The sequence below is a fragment of the Myripristis murdjan genome, chromosome 12, assembly GCF_902150065.1.
Source record: "Myripristis murdjan chromosome 12, fMyrMur1.1, whole genome shotgun sequence".
Classification (NCBI taxonomy): domain Eukaryota; kingdom Metazoa; phylum Chordata; class Actinopteri; order Holocentriformes; family Holocentridae; genus Myripristis; species Myripristis murdjan.
This window is the reverse complement of record NC_043991.1, coordinates 3,426,738-3,451,251: the sequence shown is the minus strand read 5'-3', so window position 1 is coordinate 3,451,251 and position 24,514 is coordinate 3,426,738. Positions and strand designations below refer to the sequence as shown.

Genomic DNA, 24,514 nt, shown 5'->3' with positions numbered 1-24,514 from the left:
TTTTTGAGTCGTTGTACTTTATGTCATGTTGTTCCCCATACACAGAGCACACGTTGAGGAGCTGCTGCAGACCAGCTGAGCTTGGACTAAAAATCACACAATCATCAGCGTACATAAGATGGTTCATCACTGTACTACCGACCATACAGCCAGTTCTACATGAGCTTAATTTTTTTGATAAATCATTCATGTAGAAATTAAATAAGATAGGAGATAAGATACTCCCTTGTCTTACTCCATTACTGACATGAAAAGGAGCAGACAAGCAGTTGTCCCATTTAACCTGCATGGTCTGTTGGGCATACCAATAGGACAGGATTCTGATTATATAATTAGGGACACCGGCTGCACCCAATTTTTTGAATAATTTCCCATGATTCACCCGATCGAATGCCTTAGAGGCATCTAAAAAACACATAAAAACAGATGAGTTTTTCCTCTTATAGTTACTCAGCAGTTCCTTTAACACATATATGCACATATCTGTACCGTGCCTTGGTTTAAAACCAAATTGATTATCTGTGGAAATAATTAGTTCATTGATCCTCTCTAGGAGAATTTGTTCAACAACTTTCGACAATATATTGGCTAGAGCGATGGGTCTATAGTTATCTGTAGAGCCCACTTTTCCTGCTTTATCCTTAACCACAGGAACCAGCAGCACTGTCATCATAGAGTCTGGAAGAAAGCCATGAACTATGAGAGCAGTGAAGCATAAGGCAAGAAGTGTACATAACCTTGAGCTTGCAAATTTGAGATGTTCAGCAGAGATAGAATCCCTACCTTTCGTTTTATTAACAGATAAGTTTTTAATCGCTTGAGAAATCTCATGGAATCTGATCACATCTATATTTTCAACATTTGCTACTTGATAGCCATTAGTCTGAACACAGTTAAACAATTTACTATAATGCCTTCGCCAGAGTTCAGCAATAGCATTAGCACCAGAGACTCCATCTACTGTATACGGTACAGAGGGTTTACAATTATTAATGTGTTTCACCTCTTTCCAGAAAGCTTTATTAGTATTATTTAAAAGTTTCTTGGCCATAGAGTCAGCCCTCAACTCTTGCTCATTTTTACTAATGAAACGTATTGCATATTTATATTTTGCATTTGTACTCTTCTTATATTCAAAAATAGCCCCCTGCCTTGGTTTACCAGCCATTGCCCAGGATTTAGTAGCTTCACGAGCCTCAGCATAGAATTCAGCCACATAAGTATTCCAGCCAGGTCGAACATTTCCTCTCTTTATACGCTTAAGGTGAGGCTTACTAGCTTCAAGTAGAGCTGAGACAATATCTGTATACATTGCAGAAATGTCTGTGTTATGTTTGGTGTTAGTACAATTACTGTTTTTGCACATGAGTGCCTCTCTAGGAATATGTATATTGCTCAATAAGTGGTCAGAAATTTCCCGGTAGGAAGTAATGTCTTCACATGAGAGAGAGGACCAGTCCAAGATACCCAGATTAAAGTTATTTACACATTTTACAGTTGCAGGTATGTACTCAGCTCTAATAACCATCTTTACAGGAATGTGATCAGAGGTAGATACATCGTATAGGATTTCCATGTGTATCAAAGAAGCGTGAGCATCAGCTGTAGAAAGGCAGTGATCTAGCCAAGAGGTGGTATGCCAGGCCTCACTTATGTGTGTGTAGCTTTCGGCTGGTAGGAGCTCTCTGCTTGAGAGTATCAAATTATTATCTGCACAGAGATGATGTAGGTGGTTAGCAAAAATTGACCTCTTGTCTGAAATGTCTGCATTCATATCCCCAACAATAAAAATATTTGTGAAACACTCATTTTGTAAATAAGAACTAATAAAAGCAAGCTTATTTACGTAGTCTTCTTCATTATGTAGAGATTCAAATGGAGTGTAAATATTTAAAATGATAAATTCCTTATCCCGCTGTGACAAATGTATGGCAATACACCAGTCCACACCAAGCCTAATGACTTTTATCGCTGAGTCTAGTTTCTTATTCCACAGAATTGCCACACCTCCTGGAATTCTGCCCCTTTTTATACCCAAGCTGAGGTCAGTGGTGGAATAATAATAAAAAAAGTACATACATTTGCAAAATAACAGTATTTAAAATGAAGAAGGAAAAAACAACAAAAATCTTATTATAAATATACACTAAATATAAAATAGCAACAAAATAACTGACACTTCCACAAAAATATATTGAAACACACATTATTTATGTGCAGCTGCACTGACTCCATTTAATGCAGTTAATGCCTGTTGTCTAGAGTTCTCATCGGGCCTGAAAATTAAGACCCGACCCGACCCGGGCCTGACTGGGCCAGCCCGAGGCCCGACCCGACCCGACTAATTAGCCGAACTTTAGGCCCGACAGCCCGATAAAGCCCGAAAAAAAAAAATCGCCAAATTCGCCATTATTTAGCAGAGCCGGTCGGCCGCGGCACCGGGGCACCATCAGTCGGTATCAGGCGAGCCGGCCGCGGCACCAACCAGCATGAGGCAGCTCACCTGTCAGATCCGGCAGACCTGACGGGTGGGCGCGGTATCGGACGGTGCCGCGTCCGGTCCGCCTGATGCCGACTGATGGTGCCGCGGCATGTGCGGGTCAATACGGTAGTCTAGAAAACTGGAGATTTTTTTTTTTTTTTCTCGTGCGCCCCCAAGTAGATTGCGCCTTGGGCAGTTGCACTGCCCATAGCAGAAACCGTCCCTGCTGCCGAGTCTGCCAGCACAGCGGGATACTGCTGCAACTCTCTCTCACTTGTTTGCGCTGCGCTCGCACAGCTGGTTGTCTATCTGTCACTGAAAGTTTAGCCTCCAAATCCAATCCAGTCTCTCACTCTCTCCACCAGTCACATAAAAATGAAACGTCATAATCAATAACAGAACACATAATTCTATTTTTTTATTTAAAAAAAAAAAAAAAAAAAAAAAATCCCCCACAGAACCCGAAGCCCGACCCGACCCGAAAATGTCGGGTCGGGACGGGTCGGGTTCGGGCAGAATATGAGAACTCTACTGTTGTCCATTAGGAAACTAGAACATTAACCCATATATCATCCCTTTGGTGTGTGTGTGTGTGTGTGTGTGTGTGTGTGTGTGTGTGTGTGTGTGTGTGTGTGTGTGTGTGGTGTGTGTGTGTGTGTGTGTGTGTGTGTGTTTGCACCTCTTAGACTGACTTAAATCAGAAGATGAGTGACTGTGTGGAGGAAGAGGAGGGCAGAGCAGAGTCTGCAGTGTCCAGCTGTCTGTCCATGAAGAGTGACCGGTCTAAAGCATATCCTCCACTCTTCAGTGCTGAACCTGAACCTTCAGACACAAAGTAAGACAGCTGACAGTGTGCAGTGTGTGTTCACTGTTTTCTTGTGAAATCTGTTTGTGGTGCATGGAGAAAGTAGACGTGACCCCAAAACTGATGCTTCAGATCATGAGCCACATCTGCTCTTTTAGCTGGACCCCCCCTCACAAAAAAAGGCTGCGACCAAATCATGAGCTGCTGTGAGCGACTGGGAAAGCTGGGAGCACCAGTGCTGCCAGTGGAAAAGTTAGTCTGGAGCCCTGATTTACAAGAACTAATAACATGTTTCAAACATTTCTGTTTCCAGAGGTTCCTGCCACAGAGCAGAGTCTGCAGTGTCCAGCTGTCTGTCCATGAAGAGTGACCGGTCTAAAGGTTATCCTCCAGACTTCAGTGCTGGACCTGGACCTTCAGACACAAAGTAAGACAGCTGTCAGACTGTGAGCCTGATGGAATATGATGACATGAGATTATATAGCAGAGCAAGTAGTGAGGAGATCAAGACAAGAGACTGCAAAGAGAGAAATGACTGCTCCCTGCTCTGCAATCCAGCTGTTCAACCAAAACACATCTGGGTCTGTGCTGTTTTCCACAAACTATGATGCTGTTTGATGTTCTGCACCAAAACACCTGAGAACATTTCCACGTGCACCTGCACTCACAAGTTCTTCACACACCTGTGTCTGAAGTTTAGATTCACGTTGACTGACAGATCTAATCTCTTGTAAAAATACTTAATTATTCAAAAGTACATTTTCATTTCAACATCAAGGTTCAAGGTGAAAAACACAAGGTTCAACACATTGCTGTATTATTTTCACAATGCATTTACAGAACCTGACAACTCTGAAAAAAATATTGTTTCTAACTTTGGCTAAATTTTTAGCTTTTTTTTCACCTCTGACCTCCAGATGTGTGAATGAAAATGGGTTCTCTGGGCAGCCATGGCTCTCCCCTTTGCAGACACGCCCACCTTCTGCTAATCCCATGCAGTTTGGGCCCCAAAGCCTGCAGTCCACATGTGTTCTTGTGGCCTGTTGTAAAATGGTGTGTTTGTGCAGACTGGGGCCTAAACAGTCTTGGAGCTGCATCAGTTGGCTTTGACTGGAGAGCTGAGACTCTTGTGGATTCAATGAGCCACATTTGATTCCTGTGTGATGACGTTGGCCCCCATAGCAGCCATTTCACTGCAGGCAGAGACTTTTGTCAAACTGGACCAAGCTGTAGAAAATGACCTCTAGTGACCTCTAGGAGAATCACAGCCTCATCAAACTTTAAAGACACAAACTAGAGAGCGAGGCCGTTCAGAGGAGCTCTGCTTCTCCAGCTGGACTGACAGTGAGGGCCAGTTTCTGACACATTTCCACAACGAGGATAAGAGGATACTTAAGAATCACAATATCTATCGATCGGCTCCCAGGTGTCATGATAATATCGATCAGGAGATAAGCATATTGTCCCAGCCTGAGTGTTGTAATACCTGACTTCTGGTCCTGGAAGCAGACAGGAGCACTGGAATCCAGCATGAAAACCCACTTGGATGTGGAGGGGATTCAGACATTTGTTATGGGGTCTAGGGCTGAACGATTTTAGGAAAAGATCTAATTGCGATTTTTCTGGCCGATATTGCGATTTCGATTTTATTTGTGATATTTCTTCAAATCAAGCTTCGGTGCAATATTCACCATGTACAGTAACAAATTTAAAACATGACAGAAAATTACATCATACCATCAAAACATTAAATGCTATTTACTGTAATGCAAGGATGAATAATAAAAAGGTAAGAATTGCATACAAAGGCAAGAAACATGCATGTACATTGTTTAAAGTCCTCGACTAACAGCAGTTATTACAACTGAAGAACTAAAAGAGACACATTTGACTGTCTTGTTTTAAGTAGTGCAAAAAATCCTTAATTCTGTATCATTAAAAAATGTAATAAAATACAAAACAATTTAAAAAAAAACGATGTTAAATAAGTAATAACACTCCACATTTTTCAGCTCTGTTACAACTTTTTCCTCACACTCGGCATACAGCTGTGGGATGGCAGCCTGGCTGAAGGAGGTGCGGGAGGGAATCATATCTTCTGTCCAGCGTGCAGAGGAGGTTTTGAAATCTTTCTCTGGTGACCGTGTTAACAGACACCATGTATTTAGCAATGTAGTGCGTTACAGCAGTCATTATCTCCCGGTGTGTGCAGCTCCTCTTTTCATACGGAGTTACAGAGTAAACGGCGCTGTAATTGTAGTGTGTTTGCTGCAGTGGGCTTGAGCATCACTTTAACTCGACTTTTCACTGGACTTTTTGGTCATGCACTCGTCATGTAAATGTCTGTGGTCATTTTTCAAGGGCCGGTCTAAGTTGGTTGTGTTGCTGCTGGATGTTCGACAGGCTTTGCACAGGACCTGTTTCTGGTGCACATCTGCAGTCCCAAACCTGAAATACTCCCATATGACCGATGTGCTGCTTTTTTGGGATTAAATTCCCTAACTCCACTTCTGGTTCAGCTGAAGCCATTTCAGAACACGTTATTTAGGGACACCATCTTATTTTTAGAGTGTGTATACTGTCGCCTGGACAATGTCCGCTTCTGATTGGTTAGCGTGACCTGTCCTCGCCTAGCATGCCACTTCTGATTGGTGAGCTTGACAGGGCATGACCGCGGGATGGTAGGGAGACGGCATGTATGTGTGAAATAATTGACACAAGTCAGTCAGGAGCGCTGAAAAAAAAAACGCAGCTCAAGATCGCACTGTCTGAAATCGTGATTTCGATCAGAAAACGATAAATCGTTCAGCCCTAATGGGGTCTTCACTGGAGTCGTACCAACGGTGACTAATCTCAGGGTTAAGTCAAGGGGGTGTCGTCCTCTTTAGCTTGTTGAAAACTTGTTGCAGCGAGTTTCCTCCTCACGCTGTATTGTGGAGATTTTTTGCTTTCAAAAAAAAAAAAAAAAAACAATCTGCTGTAAAAACTCAAAGTGGATGTCTTGCTGCTTACATGGACATTTAGTCTTGTAAATACTATCTTAATTGCATTAATATTAGAATATTGCAATCCATGTAAATGTAGTCACAGAAAGTGACATGAGTCCGCTTATGAGATTTTAAAAAAAGATTTTAAGATTTCGGTTAAAACGTAATGTTGTCTAAACATAAACAAAGTGTTTTCATCTCCGCAGGGACAGGAAGAGGAGTCGAGGTGATGTGAAGGAGCAGCTGTCCTGCTGTGCTTTGTGTCAGGAGGTCCTGAGGGATCCAGTCTCCACCAGCTGTGGACACTGGTTCTGCAGACGGTGCATCATCTCATACTGGGACCAGTCTGATCCATCAGGAGATCCTGCCTGTCCCCAGTGTGGAAAAAGATCCAGAACAAGACCTGGACTGCAGACACCCAGTCAAACCAGTCCAGTGGACGGCGGTCTGCAGGAGGTTTTAGACGAGCATAAGATCAGTCTGAGGAGGAGATGTGAATTTGTGACAGAAGGAACTGCTGCAGCAGGAAGTGGAACCCCCCTCAACAGGATCTACACTGAGCTCTACATCACACAGGGACGGAGGGAAGAGGTTAATACCCAACATGAGGTGTGGCAGCTGGAGACAACATCCAAGATGGAGACCCTCAGTGACACTCCAATCAAGTGCCAGGACATCTTTAAACCCTTAGCTGGCCAAGACACACACATCAGAGTAGTTGTGACGCAGGGCGTTGCTGGCATTGGAAAAACCTTCTCAGTGCAGAAGTTCACACTGGACTGGGCAGAGGGCTTGGAAAACCAACATGTCAGTCTTGTGGTTCTGCTTTCGTTCCGGGAACTGAACTTGATCAAAGATGAGCGCTACAGTCTTCTCCAGCTTCTCCGTGTTTTCCATCCAACATTACAGACGGTCACAGCAGAGAAGCTCGCCGTCTGTAAAGTCGTGTTCATCTTTGACGGCCTGGATGAAAGCAGGTTTTTATTGGATTTCCAGAACAATGAGGTCGTGTCTGATGTCACACAGACGTCATCAGTAGACGTGCTGTTGACAAACCTCATCAAGGGGAATCTGCTTCCCTCGGCTCTCCTCTGGATAACGTCCAGACCTGCGGCAGCCTATCAGATCCCTCCTACATGTGTGGACAGGGTAACAGAAGTGCGAGGGTTCACTGACCTCCAGAAGACGGAGTACTTCAGGAGGAGATCCGGTGATGAGGAGCTGTGCAGCAGAATCATCTCACATATCAAGGAGTCCAGGAGCCTCCACATCATGTGCCACATCCCAGTCTTCTGCTGGATCACTGCTACAGTCCTGGAGCACATGTTGACTACAGACCAGAGAGGAGAGCTGCCCAAGAGCCTGACTGACATGTACTCACACTTCCTGCTGGTTCAGACACAGAGGAAGAAGCACAAGTACAATGAGAGACATGACAGGAGTCAGCAGGAGCTGATGGAGACTGACAGGGAAGTTCTTCTGAAGCTGGGCAGGCTGGCGTTTGAACATCTGGAGAAAGGCAACCTGATGTTCTACCAAGAAGACCTGGAGGAGTGTGGTCTTGATGTCAGAGAGGCCTCGGTGTACTCAGGAGTGTGCACAGAGATCTTCAAAACCGAGTGTGTGCTCTTCCAGAGAAAAGTCTACTGCTTTGTTCATCTGAGCATTCAGGAGTTTCTGGCTGCAGTCTACATCTTCCACTGCTACACCAACAGGAACACAGAGGTACTGGCCAGAGTCATGAGAACACACAAGAATAAAGGAGTTGACAATGAGCCATCGTTGGATATCTTCCTGGAGAAAGTCATGTCTGAAGCCCTGCGGAGCAAAAATGGTCACCTGGACCTCTTTGTCCGTTTCCTTCATGGCCTCTCACTGGAGTCCAACCAGAGGCTCTTAGGAGGCCTGCTGGGGTCCAACAAGAGGCTCTTTGGAGGCCTGCTGAGGTCCAACCTGAGGCTCTTAGGAGGCCTGCTGGGTTGGAAAAAGAGCAGACCAGAACACATCCAGAGAGTCATCAACAACCTGAAGGGGATGAACACCTACTTTGTCTCACCTGACAGAAGCATCAACATCTTCCACTGTTTGATGGAGATGAACGACCTCTCAGTACATCAGGACATCCAAGAGTTCCTGAAGTCAGAGAACAGATCAAAGAAGAAACTCTCTGAGATCCACTGCTCAGCTCTGGCCTACATGCTGCAGATGTCAGAGGAGGTTCTGGATGAGTTTGACCTGCAGGCGTACAACACATCAGAGGAGGGACGAAAGAGACTGATCCCAGCTGTGAGGAACTGCAGGAAGGCTCGGTTAGTCCTGATGTCAAATCAACATTATACAAACAGTGTAGAGCTGCTTCCATACCTGACACCGTCAGAAATACAATAAAGATATGTAGTGCTCTAAATATTCAGATCAGGGCCACCCCTGGCCAAACTGGGGCCCTAAGTGGCATTTTTTTTGGAGACACACACACACACACACACACACACACACACACACAGACTTCCCGCTGACCACGCAATCCCAGATGTATAATAGGAATAAAATGACGGCATAACGATATTCCATTAAACTTGACAAGCTCTATTAGTAAGAACAAAGTACTGTAAGTGGAATACGCAGCACTGTATGAGTCAACTAAAAAAATAACTTCAAACTAGAATAAATAAATAGATATGAGTCTCAAATAGTCATCAAGTTCAAAAAAAATATTTTAACAAAAGATGTTTTCCTAAAAAAAAAAAAAAAAAAAAAAAAGGAACTTCAACCTGGCAAATATCTGAAAACAGGTCAGTGAAATAAACAAGCATGCGTGTTACAAATTAAATAAATTCAATTCAGATAGCCTTAAATTGATCTTCTTTATTGATGCATAGATTGATAGGCTATAAACTTAAGCTAATATATGACCACCAGCTGGTCAATTTACCACTCCTTTTTCACAGAGGTGAACGTACAGTATGTCTGGGGAAAATCACATGGAGAGAAGCAAATCTGAGTCGCACAGTCCCTCCAGTGGTTTTTATCTGCACCTGCACCACCAAGAAAAAAACATTACAACACCTGCACCGGCACCTTACGAGTCCAAAAGGCAAAGAAACTTTCCAGCTACAGCAGCGCACTGACATAGTTCATAGGTTTCAGCGTCAGATGTGGACTTGAGCTGTTGTGTAACTTGCGCATTTACACCGTCGGCAATTCGTTGCCAAGCATTCTGCCTTCTCTTAGCGGCAGCCGCGGTGTTCGATTTAGTGTGTAAATTTAGTTTTTGCTCCTCATCCTTTTCCAGTATAATACGCTGCACCTCTGCCGTGACATACACTGCGTTTTTCCTTGTCGCCCCTTATACGTGCGCGTTCACGGCTCTTTATGAGGCAAACCTGGATCGAATGAGCGAGTTGATAACCAGTGTCGTGATACCGGTTATCACTGAACACCATGATCTCAATTAGTGTAGCCGGATAGGTCTGAGAAATCCAGGGGAAACTAAACTTGCTTTGTGATACAGGCCTCTGGTCCACGAAGTTCCAATCTGATGGCCCTAATTACGGAGTTTATGGGGGAGTAATGCTTCCTGCGGTAGTACCCGGCTTCATTCAGGTTGGTTTTCACGGACCTCAAGCTGATGTGTACACCATGCACACTAGACATTAAGTTCACAATAACCGCATACGAGTGTCCCTCGTTAAAATACTGGATGCGCTGTTGCAGCATATTTGGCTCCTCTGCCTGCTCTGTGTCGCTAACAAACTCTCCTATGCCCATCTTCGGTCACCAACACAACAACTGACTACAAAAAACAAAATTGACCGGGCACTTTTTCACTTCCGTGTCAAGTCCGTGTCAATCAGGGCTTTGGTACATTCCCTTTCCGGTTTGTGTAATTTGTAAATTTGTTTCAGCACTTGTAAAAGTGTTTCGCGTCTTGTTAATTTGTTTTCCGAAACGTAAATGTGTTTCAGGACTGGTAAAAGTGTTTTGGTAATGAAATTTTGTTTTGTGATATGTAAACATGTTTTCCAAAATGTAAATTTGTCTCAAACGTTGTAAAAGTGTTTCACATTTTGTAATGTTGGTTTGCACTTCTCGGCCACCGTATCTTCACACCCTTTTTCACAGCTCACCTACTTCCCATGCAAAACTTTGTTTAAACTCTGCAGGCTGAGAGACGACCACGCCAAATGAACATTTTGTATATTTCAGGATATTTTCTGTCTCTAGTCCCTCAGACTGAGCCATATGAACACAATCGACTGTCACCATGTTTTTGACTGAATACCGTGATATCCATATTGAGAGGATATTGTTAGGATGACTAGTTGGTGCTTTCATGAAAGTGTAAATTAGTGCTAAACAGTCATTAGTAATATGGATATGATGAGCGAGCAGGCAGAGGCCAATAACAGAGCAGCGAGGAGCGTCTAATAAGTTGAGAAAACTGCATCCCTTTACTGTAATGCAGCCTTTAAAAGCAGGAGAGGACAACACTGATGCCACAAGATATTACCATATCCCAAATCCCACATGATATCTGATCTCATATCACAGTATCCATATTATATCAATATATTGATGGGCCCACCTCTACTGCCACCACCTGGTCAGTCTGTTGAAATGCTCATAACTTTGGCCCTGATTGGTCAAGAGACTGGGTGCTGGTGTCATGTGATGCAGAAGCTCTTGGGGCTCTAGTTTCGCAGACCTGGCGAGGCGCGGGCGCAGCGCAGCTGCGCTGCGCCAACTGGGTGTGGCCAAGTGGATTTTGCAAGTTTGGCACGCCGTGTGCCTTGGCGCATCTACTGCGCCGTTCCTCCTACCGGCGCAAAGGAGGAGAGAAGGCGTGGTGTGGGTTTGACACAGCCGATTCACTTTAAACCAATCAAATGAGCCCCTGTCCTCGCCTTTAAAATGCGCTGCGCGAAGGCGTAGTGGTAGTCTACACATTTGACATGGACGAAGAGAGCAGCCGCATCACACACTCTGAACAGTGCTGAGGCCAGTCTTGGCTGCTGCAATGTTGCTGGAGCTACCTGCCATCCATCTGTCCACCCATCCATCTAACCACCCATCCATCCATGCATCTATCCTTAAATTCGTTTTCCTGAGTCCCCTGTCTTTCCATTACCTACCTGCCTCGCATCTCTTTTTTTCCAGCTCTGTCACCGTCTGTTAAACTTATTGATTTTTTCGAGCAAATATAAATTTTACTGTGAAGCCCCCATTTTTAATGAATGTTTTTACCTCAAAGGATGATCCTCGCCATATTCACATAAATAGCCTACATGTTTGTTTTGCAACTTTCGACTCCATCACTTACTGATGCAACAACACACTAGAGATTAAAACAAAATCCGGTTCATGAAAGCTTTTACATTCGCTGTTCTAAACGCCCAGTGTCTGGCAAGGAACCGATGCATTTTACATTTTCGATTTGTGTGGAATCAGGGTTTCATTCATTCATTCATCTTCTAAACCGCTTATACTCACTAGGGTCGCGGGGGGGTGGTGGAGCCTATCCCAGCACTCATAGGGCGAAGGCAAGGAAACACCCTGGACAGGTCGCCAGTCCATCGCAGGGAAAATCAGAGTTTCCGTTAGAAAAAAATGGCACAGGACAACGTGACCGGCAGGTTTTCAATTTACCGGACAAATGTTTGAAATTCCGGTCAAATATTATCTGAATTTACTGAGCTTAAAATTATATGCAGGCTATATAAGAATGATATCAAGGCATGTCAATTTATAGCGTAATCTTTTTATTGAAAAGCAGGCTGTATCAAATAAAATTAGTGCCGTCAATTGACTCACGTGCGTAACGTCTAAAATAAATAAATAAATATTGCACAAGCCTGTGCTCTTTTAACATGAACGTTGCATACAATTGCAACTACAATTTGCAAACAAAAAAACTGGCTGATATCATTTTAATAACGCTGCGTGCTGCCAAGTTGATGCAATAAAAACTTAATTCATCAGCTGAATTAAAATCAAAAGTCTCAAGTGTCTCTCCGCAACTTGCAATGCGCATCAGTCTTGTGACCTTGTTCTCCCCCAGGCGACTTCGCTGTTTTGATCCGGTTCTGCAGAAAAAAACCCTCTCTCTCCCTCTGGTACACCGGAGACAGGGATCACGCAGTCTATTTTTTTTAAATTATAAATAAAATTACGTGGAAATTGACTGTTTTAATAAAATTCAAATTGTGAATATTTTCACCGGACATTTAAAAATTACCGGACTTTGGCAGATTTTACCAGTCATAGTCCGGTGATTACCGGATAACGAAAACCCAGAGTGGAATATTTAAATATATATGGAAGAAAAACTGTGTAGTTAACAGGGGCAGCGCCAGACACCATAACTGGAAAAAAGACATCACTGTATGGGACACATTGTTTGACTGACAGGTGATCAGGTTGGGTTTCCATTACGCTGCCAAACGGTGCCAATCTCCTTTGATCTGACATCAGTTGTGACGGGACAATCGATATGGAGATATGTTTATGTGCTGACTGATATTATAGCATTGAATAGTGGTTTCTGTGGGTATTTATTGCATTGTTAATGTGCCTGACAGTCTGTGAGGTTGTGGTGACATGTGCGCACTGCCCGCCTGTCAGCCAAACTTCCACTGCGCCAGCCACGCTGCGCCTTGCGCCGAAAGTAGACGTGGTTTCAGGAGGCGAGCTTTTGGCGCACCTCGGCGAAGCCTTTTGGCACGAAACTGTCACTGCGCCAAGCTGAATCTGTCGACACCTCCCCCTGCTGCGCCGCCACTCCCATCTCGGCGCAGATCCGTCTGCGAAACTTGGAAACCGTTCGCCTCGCGCGCTGCGCTGGTCGAAACTAGCTCTGCGCGGGGTGCGCCTCACTGCGCCACCCTGCGCTGCGCCGGGAAACTAGAGCCCTTGTTCTCCAGTTTTACTCTGAGAAGATGGTAGACTGAAGGCATCTGAGGACTTTTCACTGAGCCATTCATTTGTTATTTATGGACGGACCTATGGCTGTTTTCACGTCTACCGTATTTAGCACTGAATTTGAATTATTTGGACCTTTTATCATTTCTTGCTTTCATTGTCTGTTTATTTGTGTTTTTCATATTTTGATGTCTTGTCATTTCAGGTGTTATCTTTATCTTTTCATTTACTCTGATGGTTTTGTAAAGCACTTTGGAACTTTGCTTCAAAGGTGTAATGTAAATATAAATTAGTATTATCATTATTATTATTAATATAGTTGTTATAATAACTATTTCAATGGTTTGTCTTTCCTTTTTAAATATTTTGAAAAATCTCTGACTGATAAATATCCCAAACACTGGAAATTATAGCTACATATTTTATTCTTTATTCAGATTGCGGAGCTGCAGGTTGTCAGAGAGCAGCTGTGCTTCTCTGGCCTCGGCTCTGAAGTCCAACCCCCATCTGACAGAGCTGGACCTGAGTGAGAACGAGCTGCAGGATTCAGGAGTGAAGCTGCTGTCTGCTGGACTGGAGAGTCCAAACTGCAGACTGGAGACTCTCAGGTCAGACTGCACTTTTTAGTGATGTGTGAACATGTAATATTCTGTACAGGCTTATTTATTTATTTATTTATTTGGCATTCCTGCTTTATTTGATAGTCACAGTAGAGATAGACAGGGGAGAGAAAGGTGATGATATGCAGCAAAGGACCAGAGGTCAGATTCAAATCCCGGTCTCTGTGATCAGGACTGAGCCCTGGTTCCAGTGGCGGCTCTGCCCATGTTGGCGCCCTAGGCCAAATTACTCCCTTGCGCCCTTCCATGTTTCTACTCCTACCAAAACCACTACTGCATGGTGCGCGCTCTTAGCCAGTGAGCCACCGGGGCGCCTGACACACAGGTTTATTGACATGAGTACTTTACACACAGAGACAATCAGGGGCCGGTCAGAAAGCTCTGAAGTTTAGTTTAACCAGCAAAAAACAGCAAGTCACTAACTTGAACCACAGACTGGTACTGATGCTGTGAAGACAGGATCATATTTGGGGGCGCACAGGGGGATTAATATTAGGCGTGCTTTTATATCCACTAATCTAATCTTAGACATGCGTGTGTGTTAATTATTCATCAGTGCTAATTGTTCATGTGTCTCGGATGTGCACATCAGAGGACTAATTGTCTTCACATTATCAACAGTTTCCCAGCATCACCTCTAGGTGTCGCCAAAAGATCCATAGCTGTAGAAACGTGCGTACACCAGCCATGAAGTTGGCGCACATTTCCACGCTGATTTCACTCTTCATACATCTGAACTTTGCCGTGGAAAAGGACGTACACCATGTTTTTGTGCGTACACACCCTTTACATGAGGCCCCTGGTGAGCCGTCGGTTCCAGATCTCTGCTGTGATGTGAGGAAGAAAATAAAACACATCAGGGCTCATCAGCTCCATTTGTCCAAAAGGGTTTTTGTTGGCAGACACTGTGGGGACCAGACTTTCAAATAACAACATATTCATTTATTTAGGAATAATTAGCCTATTATTGTTTAGTATTTTCACTTTCTTACAAAATGAATACCTGTATCAGTGTGAGCAGGCTGCTAGAAAACATGGCAAATCCATAATAATAACTAGATACTGAAGTAGAAAAAGCTCTCAGAGCGCAAGGAGCCAGTTCACTGAGGAGTGATGCTTCTGCACTCTTCCTGTCTTATAGTTTATTTTTTATTCTTTATTCAGACTGAGGGACTGCAGCTTGACAGAGAGCAGCTGTGCTTCTCTGGCCTCGGCTCTGAAGTCCAACCCCCATCTGACAGAGCTGGACCTGAGTGAGAACCTGCTGCAGGATTCAGGAGTGGAGCTGCTGTCTGCTCTGGTGGAGAGTCCACACTGCAGCCTGAAGACTCTGAGGTCAGTAGAGGGGTGGAGTCAGTCCTCTGAGGTCAGTAGAGGGGTGGAGTCAGTCCTCTGAGGTCAGCAGAGGGGTGGAGTCAGTCCTCTGAGGTCAGTAGAGGGGTGGAGTCAGTCCTCTGAGGTCAGCAGAGGGGTGGAGTCAGTCCTCTGAGGTCAGTAGAGGGGTGGAGTCAGTCCTCTCAGGTCAGTAGAGAGGTGGAGTCAGTCCTCTCAGGTCAGTAGAGGGGTGGAGTCAGTCCTAGAGGGGTGGAGTCAGTCCAGGCGGAGCAGCTTGGTTGCTTGGTTCTTGTGCTGGACACAGTCAGTGCAGGCAGCATTTCCTGGGAAATGTCCAAAGTGCTCAGTGGCCTCAGGACTGGACAGAAAGACAGAGAGAGATCAGCCAATCAGAGCAGCCACAGGTGTGTTGGGATCATGTGACCTGCAGGTGATGATGATGATGATGATGATGATGATGATGAAGAGGATGATGGTTTTGTGTTCATCCCTACAGGCTGGAACATGTAAAAGACTGGACTCCAGCTTGCAGCCTGAGAGGATGTGAGTACTGAGACACACACACACACACACACACACACACACACACACACACACACACACACAGAAAGGGATTTTAGAAAATATATATTGAATAAAATTATGTATATAGTCAAATTACATACACATTAACTACAAATACAAACAAGGCTTTACAGAAAATGTGAGCGAGCTGAAACTATATATGTGTGTGTGTGTGTGTGTGTGTGTGTTTCCAAAAGCAGCTAAAATCAGCTGACATGACAGAAACCTGGGCGCCCTGGTAGCTCACGTGCTTCAGAGCTCCCACCTCAGGCCCTTTGCTGCAGGGCGGCCCGTCTCTCTCCCCGGCCTTTCCTGTCTCTCTCTGCTGAGTCCAATCAAAGCTACAATGACTAAAAACAACTTTAAAATTACAGAGAAAAATGAGTTTTCCTCTGTCAGATTTATCTCACACAGTGGTGGAAAAGGTTTTCAGACACCCTTAAAATTTGACACAATCTCACAATCTCAAATATTATCATGAAATATTTGTGGAAAAATCTTTTTTGTGTTTCAAAAGGTGTGGCTGCATTAGACAGATACAAACAAATACAAATTATATTTTTTTGTTTATTGTTTACCAGAAAAACTAACCAAACTAAATTCCTGACAGTGGAATCTTTATCTTCAGGCGTGTTTCCTGCGTTAGGTTCCTTGTTTTAGCCATTTTTGTGTCTGAAGAACTTTCACATGTGCTGCTTTATATAGACACCAAGCTTGGCAACAAAAATTGTGTCTTTTAATAAAAAGAACGTCCTTCATCACTGGTACCAAAATGACCCAGGAACCAATCAATTTGAAGTTTTTAATGGCTTTTTTAGGATTTGTTTAGTATTTTGCTGTGACTGGACTAAAAGAAATTGCACTTGAAGACCTAAGAGTGATTCTTAATGCAATATTTCACAAATGCATGGGGTGTCTGAAAACTTTTTTTCACCACTGTACATAAGCCTGGTATTTTTTTGTTCCTTTATTAGTGAAAGAAAGGTGAACAAGTCGAGTGCAGAGAGTGACAACATTAGAAAACATTTTAGAAAAGGAGAAGACAGGACTGAACAGATGTGGAAATAAAGAAAGAACCAGAACTCAAACAAAACAACAGAAAATAAGGAGAAACAAAAATTAAGAAAGCAAATCAATTGTAGTTTACTTTTGTTGTGTGTGTGTGTGTGTGTGTGTGTGTGCGTGTGCATGTGCATGTGCATTTGCGTGCGTGTGTCTGTGTGTGTGTGTGTGTGTGTGTGTAGGGGGGGTGTATGAAGAGGGTAGGGGGCAGGTAAGGACAGAGAGAGGTAGAGAAAAAGAGAGGGAGACATAAGAAAAAAAAACCTGAATGAGAAAAAGGAGAAAAAAAATTGAAAAGACAAAGTGTAAAATGACATTAGTTTTGATTTTTAATGAAAAATGCAAAACTATAATAACCTTATGAGAGCCAAGAGAGTGTGAGTGAATGATGCTTTCTGAGGTGTGTTGTGTGTCTTCTCCCCATCAGATGCCTGTGATCTCACACTGGATCCAAACACAGCGAACAGAGAGCTCCATCTGTCTGAGGACAGCAGGAAGGTGACGATGGAGAGAGAGAAGCAGTCGTATCCTCGTCACCCAGACAGATTTAACTGGAGGCCTCAGGTTCTGTGTAGAGAAGGTCTGACTGGGCGATGTTACTGGGAGGTCCAGTGGAGTGGATGGGTTTCTATAGCAGTGACTTACAGAGGAATCACAAGAAGTGGTGCTGACTCTCGGCTTGGAAACAATGAACAGTCCTGGAGTCTGAGGTGCCGTGATTACAGCTACACTGTCAGTCACAACAGGAAGTCCACCAGCATCTCTGTCCGTCCCCGTGGATCTCACAGAGTAGCAGTGGATCTGGACTGCTCTGCTGGGACTCTGTCCTTCTACAGAGTCTCTTCTGACAGACTGAGACTCCTGCACACCTTCAGCTCCACCTTCACTGAGCCGCTCCTCCCTGCGTTTGGTTTGTGGTCACCTGGTTCTTCTCTTGTGGTTGAGCTGCCAGTTTCTCAGAAACAAACTCTGACCTGAAAGTGTTGAGAACATGTTTGGCTGATTTGTGATTTATAGTTACTGTTTTTTTGTTTGTTTGTTTTTTTATTGTAACAGGCATCTTGGTGGATAATTGTTACTGATTGACTGGACAGGCGCGTAAATATAATAAGTCATTATAATGTTTGTATATTCAAATTCTTAATATTGTGCAAAAGTGTCATTTAAACCTCCTCCTCCACTGATTGCTTTTTTTTTTGTATTTCTAGTCAATAAACACAGACATGAGAATGACAACTCAGTCACACACCAGAAACACTCACAAATATTCTCTAATAATTAATTCCTGTCTGTCCTTGCAAGAGTTTTTTTTATGTCCTTTCTGAAACAATAAACAAAGTGCTGACATTGTGAACCAATTTCAGACTTTTTTTGTTTTGTTTTGTTTTCTTCTTCTTCCTGCTCTTTGTGCATTTATCCAGAAAGTAGACTGAGTGAGTACAATGATGAAGAGAAGTAGGGCAGCAGCACCGAAGCCAGGGTTTGAACCCGCAGTTTTTCTTCTCTCTCGCTCTCGCTCTCTCTCTCTCGCTCAAAAACAAGAAACTGGTGATGAAACTTGGACAGGCAGACATGACGCTTTGCTGGCTTTGCTTGGATTCTCACACACACACACACACACTGAGAGAGAGAGAAAAACGATCTCAGACACACACTCGCTGGATACAATGTGTGTGTGTGGATGTGAGTTTGAGTATGTGTGTGTGTGTGTGTGTGCGCTACAGCAGACTCTCTTTGTGAACACAACTTACGCAAATATTTGACCTTTCACTGTATATAACACTTTCCCAAAATAGGTGAAAGAGGAAAATGCGTGCTGCAGTTCCTGTGTTCGTCCAGCAGGGCGGACGCTGAGCAAACAGCCGCTGTGAAACTCCAGAGACACCGAGAGTCCAAAAAACGCAGCGCGGCCGAGCTTCATATCTCTGATGCAAGCGATAGCAGCTCCTCCGGTGAAAGGGCTCTGTATGCCACTTTGGTGGCATTCACTTTAATTTCCACATAAACCCTGGTTTTCGACACGCTCTGTGAAGCATCGCTTAGAGGGAAAAGACTTGATATGAAGAGCTTTGTGACACATTTGAAAAAAAAAAAAAAAAAAGCATAGTTTGAAGGCATTCTCTTATAGTCCAGTCATTTTAGGAAAAAACCCTAGGACAAATTGCAAGAGAAGCAAACTCAACTGATTTTGTATCCTCAGTTTGTCCTGAGTGAGGGGAAAAAAGGAATCCCATTGGTGGAAAGATTTGAAAATCACCTCTATATGACCATATAATGCCAACAAACAGCCTTTTTAACACACAGGGGAAAGGGGTTCAACATTTTACTCTCAGATATCACTATAAAAATTCACAAGTTGATTACACACACAAAGACAAGAAAAAAAGTCAATTACCAGTTCTTTGAATTATTCTGTTTACACATGCATATCACACATTATCTGACTTGATATGCGCTAATAAGGGATATAAGGAATAAACGCCAGAACAGATATTTAAACAGTGAGTTAAAAGGTTACTATATATATAGTTGTCTCAACAAGTCTAATTATATGCAGGTTCTCACTATTCATGTATATTAGGTTATATTATAGTGTTGAGACTGTGAAATATGATATATTTTTCTTTTTTTTCCCTTTTTTGATTTTTGCATATCTATCTATATATAGACAAGGCAAGGCAAGTTTATTTATATAGCACAATTCAACACAAGGTAATTCAAAGTGCTTTACAGAAACATTATATAGATATCTATATAGATAGATACAGATATATATCTATATCTGTATCTATCTATATTTTTTTTCCTTTTTCTGTCTACATTGATACAAAGTAAGCCTGAAAGTCATGATTTTTCAATATTCTTTTAAAATTAAGGATATTCTATGAAGGCAGTGTGTTAAAACTTGTGCGATTTTGCTGCATGGATGGATGTGTGCATGTGTCTGGATGTGCACAGGGTCTTAAGTGCTGATTTTATATTTTAAAAAATCCAGTAAACTTTTTTTTTTTTTTTTTTTACTATTTTATTGCAGGTTTTCACATTATCAATTACTGCTTACATTAATTATGTAATTCATCCTGCTACATTTATACATTTTTACAGGCCGTGCACCTACAAGACAAAACAACAATGGACAAAGGACAATAAATAGATAATAGAAATAAAAAACTACAGATGTGAGACAAAGCAACAACAGTACAGAAACAAAAAGAAACAATAACAATACCCATAAAAAAAAAAAAAACTTTGACTTTCCATGCTAATGAGGTGATAAATGTGTCAGATGAGTGCACGCTGCCTGAGAGCGTCGTGGTCTGCTCAAAATGTTTTACATGTGTCATGTGTTCCACTCCCATGCATTAAAAAAAAAAAGGCATCATAAAGCCTGTGTGCTACGTGGCAACTTTATACCACGCTACCCCCATCAGCTCAGACAACACACACACCCACACACACACACACACACACACACACACTGCACTGACTCAGAGGCCTTGGTAATGACAGTAAATGCCGTCTGCTTCAAACACACTCTCCCGATTAAGAGTCTAGTAAAGAGTTTAAGAGAAGGAGAGAATGAATGGAGGTGGGGTTGCATTTGGAGGGTGGGAAAGTGGGGAAGAAGAGGGGAAAATGGGAGAAAGGAGGGTAAAAAAATGAGGGGATAGTAGAGGAGGAGGAGGAGGAGAGGAAAGGAGGAGGCAAGACAGGATAGGAGAGGCAAAGAGATTAGAGGAGATGAAAAGATGGAAGGAATGGGAGGAAGCTGAGACAAGAGGATGAGAGCAGATGGACGGTGATAGCAGAGGAGATGAAATGGGAGGAGAGGAAGGGGTGGGAGGCAGGAGACAGGAGGAGGAGAGGAGAGGAGAACAGGGAGGGTGTACGCTGATATTTAAAGATCCAGAGAGTCATCCCTCTGTCAGCGCTGCCCTAAAAACAAAGAGCCGCCCCGCACGACAGAAACCAAACAAAAGCAGAGTGAGTTCCTGCCGTCGCTCCTGTCCTCCTCCTCCTCCGCCCTCTGCTGCCACGTTTACGGGACAATCCCTCCATTCCTGGGGGGGAGAGGAGCCGTGAGAGAGCACAGGAGTTTGGGAGTGAGGGAGGGAGCTGGTTCCCTCAGATGTGACTGGCATGGACTTTTAAACAACTTGTTACTCAACACAAAAAAAAAAAAAAAAAGGAAAGGGAAAAGAAAGAAACAAAAAATCTTGTTTGTGGTTTTGGCTCCAGGTGGATCCATCCTGAATTGCAATTTTCTATTTGATTATTTTCTATTCTTACATGTAATTAACCATTATTTTATAGTCTGAATTTCAACTTTCAGACATTTCAGGCTCAGTAACTCCAGCAGCATGAGCAGGTCCAGAATATCTCAAGACATCAGCACTATTTTTTTTTTTTGTTTGTTTGTTCTCTTGATTTAACAGTAAAATGTAAAACAGTCAGACTTAGCCTCCATGCTGCAAAACCACATCAACACAACACACACACCCCAGCTGCGTCCTGCTTTGATGCCCAAACACACTGCCCAAAATGAGAAACCTTGACTTTGACCTTTGACCCAGATACTCCAAAATTAAATCAGCTCATTCATCACTCATTGCCATTCCCTCTAAAAAGTTTCATCTGAATTCGTTCATTAGTTTTTGAGTTTTCTTGCGTACAGACATACAGACAAACAAGGAGGTAAGAGAAGCTGCGGTACGTACGGTGGCCTGCAGGACCAACTGAACTCCTCATTCTTCCTTGTTGCTCCTCATCAACATCAGCGAAACTGCCTGTTTCTTAAACTCTCGCATCAGGACTCGAGTTGGATCACAGGCCAGTTTTTATGTGACACTTTAAAGTGAAGCATGCGGTCCATATTTTATACTCTGAAACCGACAGTGACGGGGCGAGAACCGAGTAGAGCGCGTACCGCCTGAGACCATTTTTGCTGGTAGAAGGAAAAATACATCCAACCCCATTGCATTTCAGTATGAAGGCATTCTTAATTTACTGATGGAAGTATAGCCTGTCAATGACCCGCCTCTATCACCCCTATTTTGGCCTTGTTGCACTGGCTTCCTGTCAGTTATTGAATCCATTTTAAAGGCCTTGTTTTGGTTTATAGAGCTCTCCATGGTCAGGCACCGGAGTACGTGTGTGACCTGCTTCATCCTCATGTACCCAACAGGTCTCTTAGGTCTGTAGACCGGAGTCTATTGGTTGTGCCTCGTCCTAGGCTAAAAACCAAGGGTGACAGAGCCTTTCAGTGTGTTGCTCCAGGGCTGTGGAATGCTCTTCCACAGGACCTGAGAGTCTCTGCTACTGTGGACATGTTTAAAAAGGAACCAAAAACATACTTGTACAGGCAAGCTTTTCCTGAAAGGTCGTAAACCAACCATGTTCTGACTGTCACTGTCTTTTGATAACTTTGCTTTGTGGTTTTTTTTTTCTGTGTTTATTTGTCTTCTGTGTTTTTATAGGTTTTACTGGTTTCCTTTGTTTTTTACTGTCATTTTGTGAAGCACATTGCGAGCCTTTCTCTCGGAAAAACGCTATATAAATAAATTTTACTTACTTACTTACTTTCTCTTCCTTTGTGTCATGTAGATCTGTTTCAGCCAGTCAGCATGAAGCCCTCACCTGTGGCTCAGGTGTGCTGGAGAGGAGCTGGAGGGGGCTTGTGAGTGTTGGACTGAGTGGGTTCAACAAACATTTGAATAAATGTGGCAAAGCATGATGTTGAAAGAGACGTTCACATGGTCAAAGTGGCCTAAATGTGACACCTAGTGGACTGGTTTGGTACTACAACACCATCCACTGCTGGCTTGTTTCTCTTTGCAAATTTTGCATACTTGTATACTTATGCAAGTATACTATATTATTTGTATTGTACTTGTATTGTAATTTGTGTTATTTGTTGTGTTATTTTTTTCTAAAATATGATTTTTTTCTCTTCTAATGTTGATAGTTATACTTTTTTTTAGTTTTTAGCTCTTGTGCAGTTTCTCAACAACCTGCTGCTGTGACACAACATCCGTCTATCTATCTGTTTAGCTCTGTGCAGCTTGTTTTTCCAGACTCTGGCATTCTTGGCCTGGTCGAGGGAAATGTAACACGCATGGGACTGAAGCAGGGGAAACCACACCTGAAAGTGTCGGAAATTAATTCTCTCCACATAAATGTAAGGTTAAACATGAACAACATCACTGCCACCACCCCTGGGAAAATGATATTGTACTGCATATCAAATATTTGGGGGAATGCGCTGCAATAACTTTCCAAAAAAGCATCCGAAAAAACAGCATTGCTTTCACCAATAAGGGACGACATGGGACTCATGTGATCCATTTCATGTATGACCTCTTTCTTCCTGACCTTGCATGTGAATTTGCATAGCTGTGTGAAGATGAATGCAGATTTTATAGCCAAAACACTAATATTCAGGTAAAAAAAGAGTAATTGTTTGGACATTTGTATGTAAATTTTGTGATGTGGTCTCAATTTTTAATTTTTCTCTCTTAATGCTACGTCTTACAGGTCGAGTGAGGTGGTGGAACTTCTTGTATTTGATATCAATTAATGAATTCTGTGATATAGCGGAGGAGTTGGAAACACTGCTATTTATAGTAAACAAATAAGGTAACTTGTGGAAAAAGAACAAAAATTCTGCAAATTATAGTTCAAAGATTCAATTATTTTATTTGTGATGACCTTGCATATGAATTTGCATAGCTGTGTGAAGAAGAATGCAGATTTTATAGCCAAAACACCTACCTACCTAATATTCAGGTAAAAAGGTAATTGTTTGGACATTTGCATGCAATTTTGTGATGCGGTCTCAATTTTTAATTCTTTTAATTCTTCTCTCTTATTGTTAAAACTTACCCCGGTGGTGGGGTAGTGGAACTTCTTGTATTTGATATCAGCTAATGAATTCAGTGTTATAGTTGAAAACTGCTATTTATAGTACACAAATAAGGGTACTTAGTGTGGAAATTTTAGGGCTCAAACACAAAAATTCTGCAAGTTATAGCTGCTGAGACAAAATGTGTTACAGCCATCCCCCGTCTCTCTCACTCAGGCCGATGTGTAATCAGTGTGCCACACAGGTGATGTGAAAATGTGATGATTGTAATAATCCAATGAGACGCCTTGACACTTTTTTTTTTTTTTTTTTTGGAGATGTGAGCCCGAAACATTGGGCTTCAGTTTGCAAATGGAAGAAAAACAAAAAGGACAGGACCAAACAAGTGTGTGTGTGTCTGTGTATGTGTGTGTGTGTGTGTGTGTGCAGTCCTCTTGTGCATGTTGTAATCGGTCTCCAGGAAGTGGAGTGTGTTCAGGAACTTTCCGGTCACTGACACAGCTCTCCGCCGGGTGGAGGCCTCGCTCAGGGACGCTGACATCACCTCACGGCTTCAGGACCGCTCCCCGTGTGTCGGGCTGCTTCCTGTCTTTGCCTCGAGTCGACAGCAGATGTCAGCAACGTTCAGGGATACAGCAGTGACAAGAATCTCTGCACAGTTTACTGGAGGTCAAATCAGGCATCTGAGAAAATAAAATGTGTTATTTTCCTTTTGTTTTTGACAGAAAAGCAAAGTCTTTGTGACCATGAACAACAAACAAATGCCCATTAAATCAATGTTGAGAACACGAATGACAAAATCAAGACACAATGAGCCATAAAATCCACACTGAATAATGAACAGACAGATGATTTTTAGATTTAAAAGACAGCGAGAGC

At 42.9% G+C, this 24,514-nt stretch overlaps 1 protein-coding gene across 1 annotated transcript; it reads left to right on the top strand.

The window, feature by feature from the left end:
* The first annotated feature begins 3,186 nt into the window (after nt 1-3,186).
* Nucleotides 3,187-17,946, top strand: LOC115369199 (protein NLRC3-like). The gene is made up of 7 exons (XM_030065766.1): nt 3,187-3,317; nt 6,481-8,187; nt 8,233-8,581; nt 13,637-13,800; nt 14,977-15,147; nt 15,644-15,690; nt 17,201-17,946. The coding sequence occupies exons 1-7, from the start codon at nt 3,187-3,189 to the stop codon at nt 17,749-17,751; spliced, it is 3,120 nt and encodes a 1,039-aa protein (XP_029921626.1). The 3' UTR covers nt 17,752-17,946.
* The last annotated feature ends 6,568 nt before the right edge of the window (nt 17,947-24,514 follow it).

Coding starts and splice junctions, on each gene's coding strand:
- LOC115369199 (XM_030065766.1), top strand. CDS start 3,187: ATGAGTGACTGTGTGGAGGAAGAGGAGGGCAGAGCAGAGTCTGCAGTG. Junction 8,582..13,636: donor TGAGGAACTGCAGGAAGGCT/CGGTTAGTCCTG, acceptor TTCAGATTGCGG/AGCTGCAGGTTGTCAGAGAG. Junction 15,148..15,643: donor TGCAGCCTGAAGACTCTGAG/GTCAGTAGAGGG, acceptor TCATCCCTACAG/GCTGGAACATGTAAAAGACT.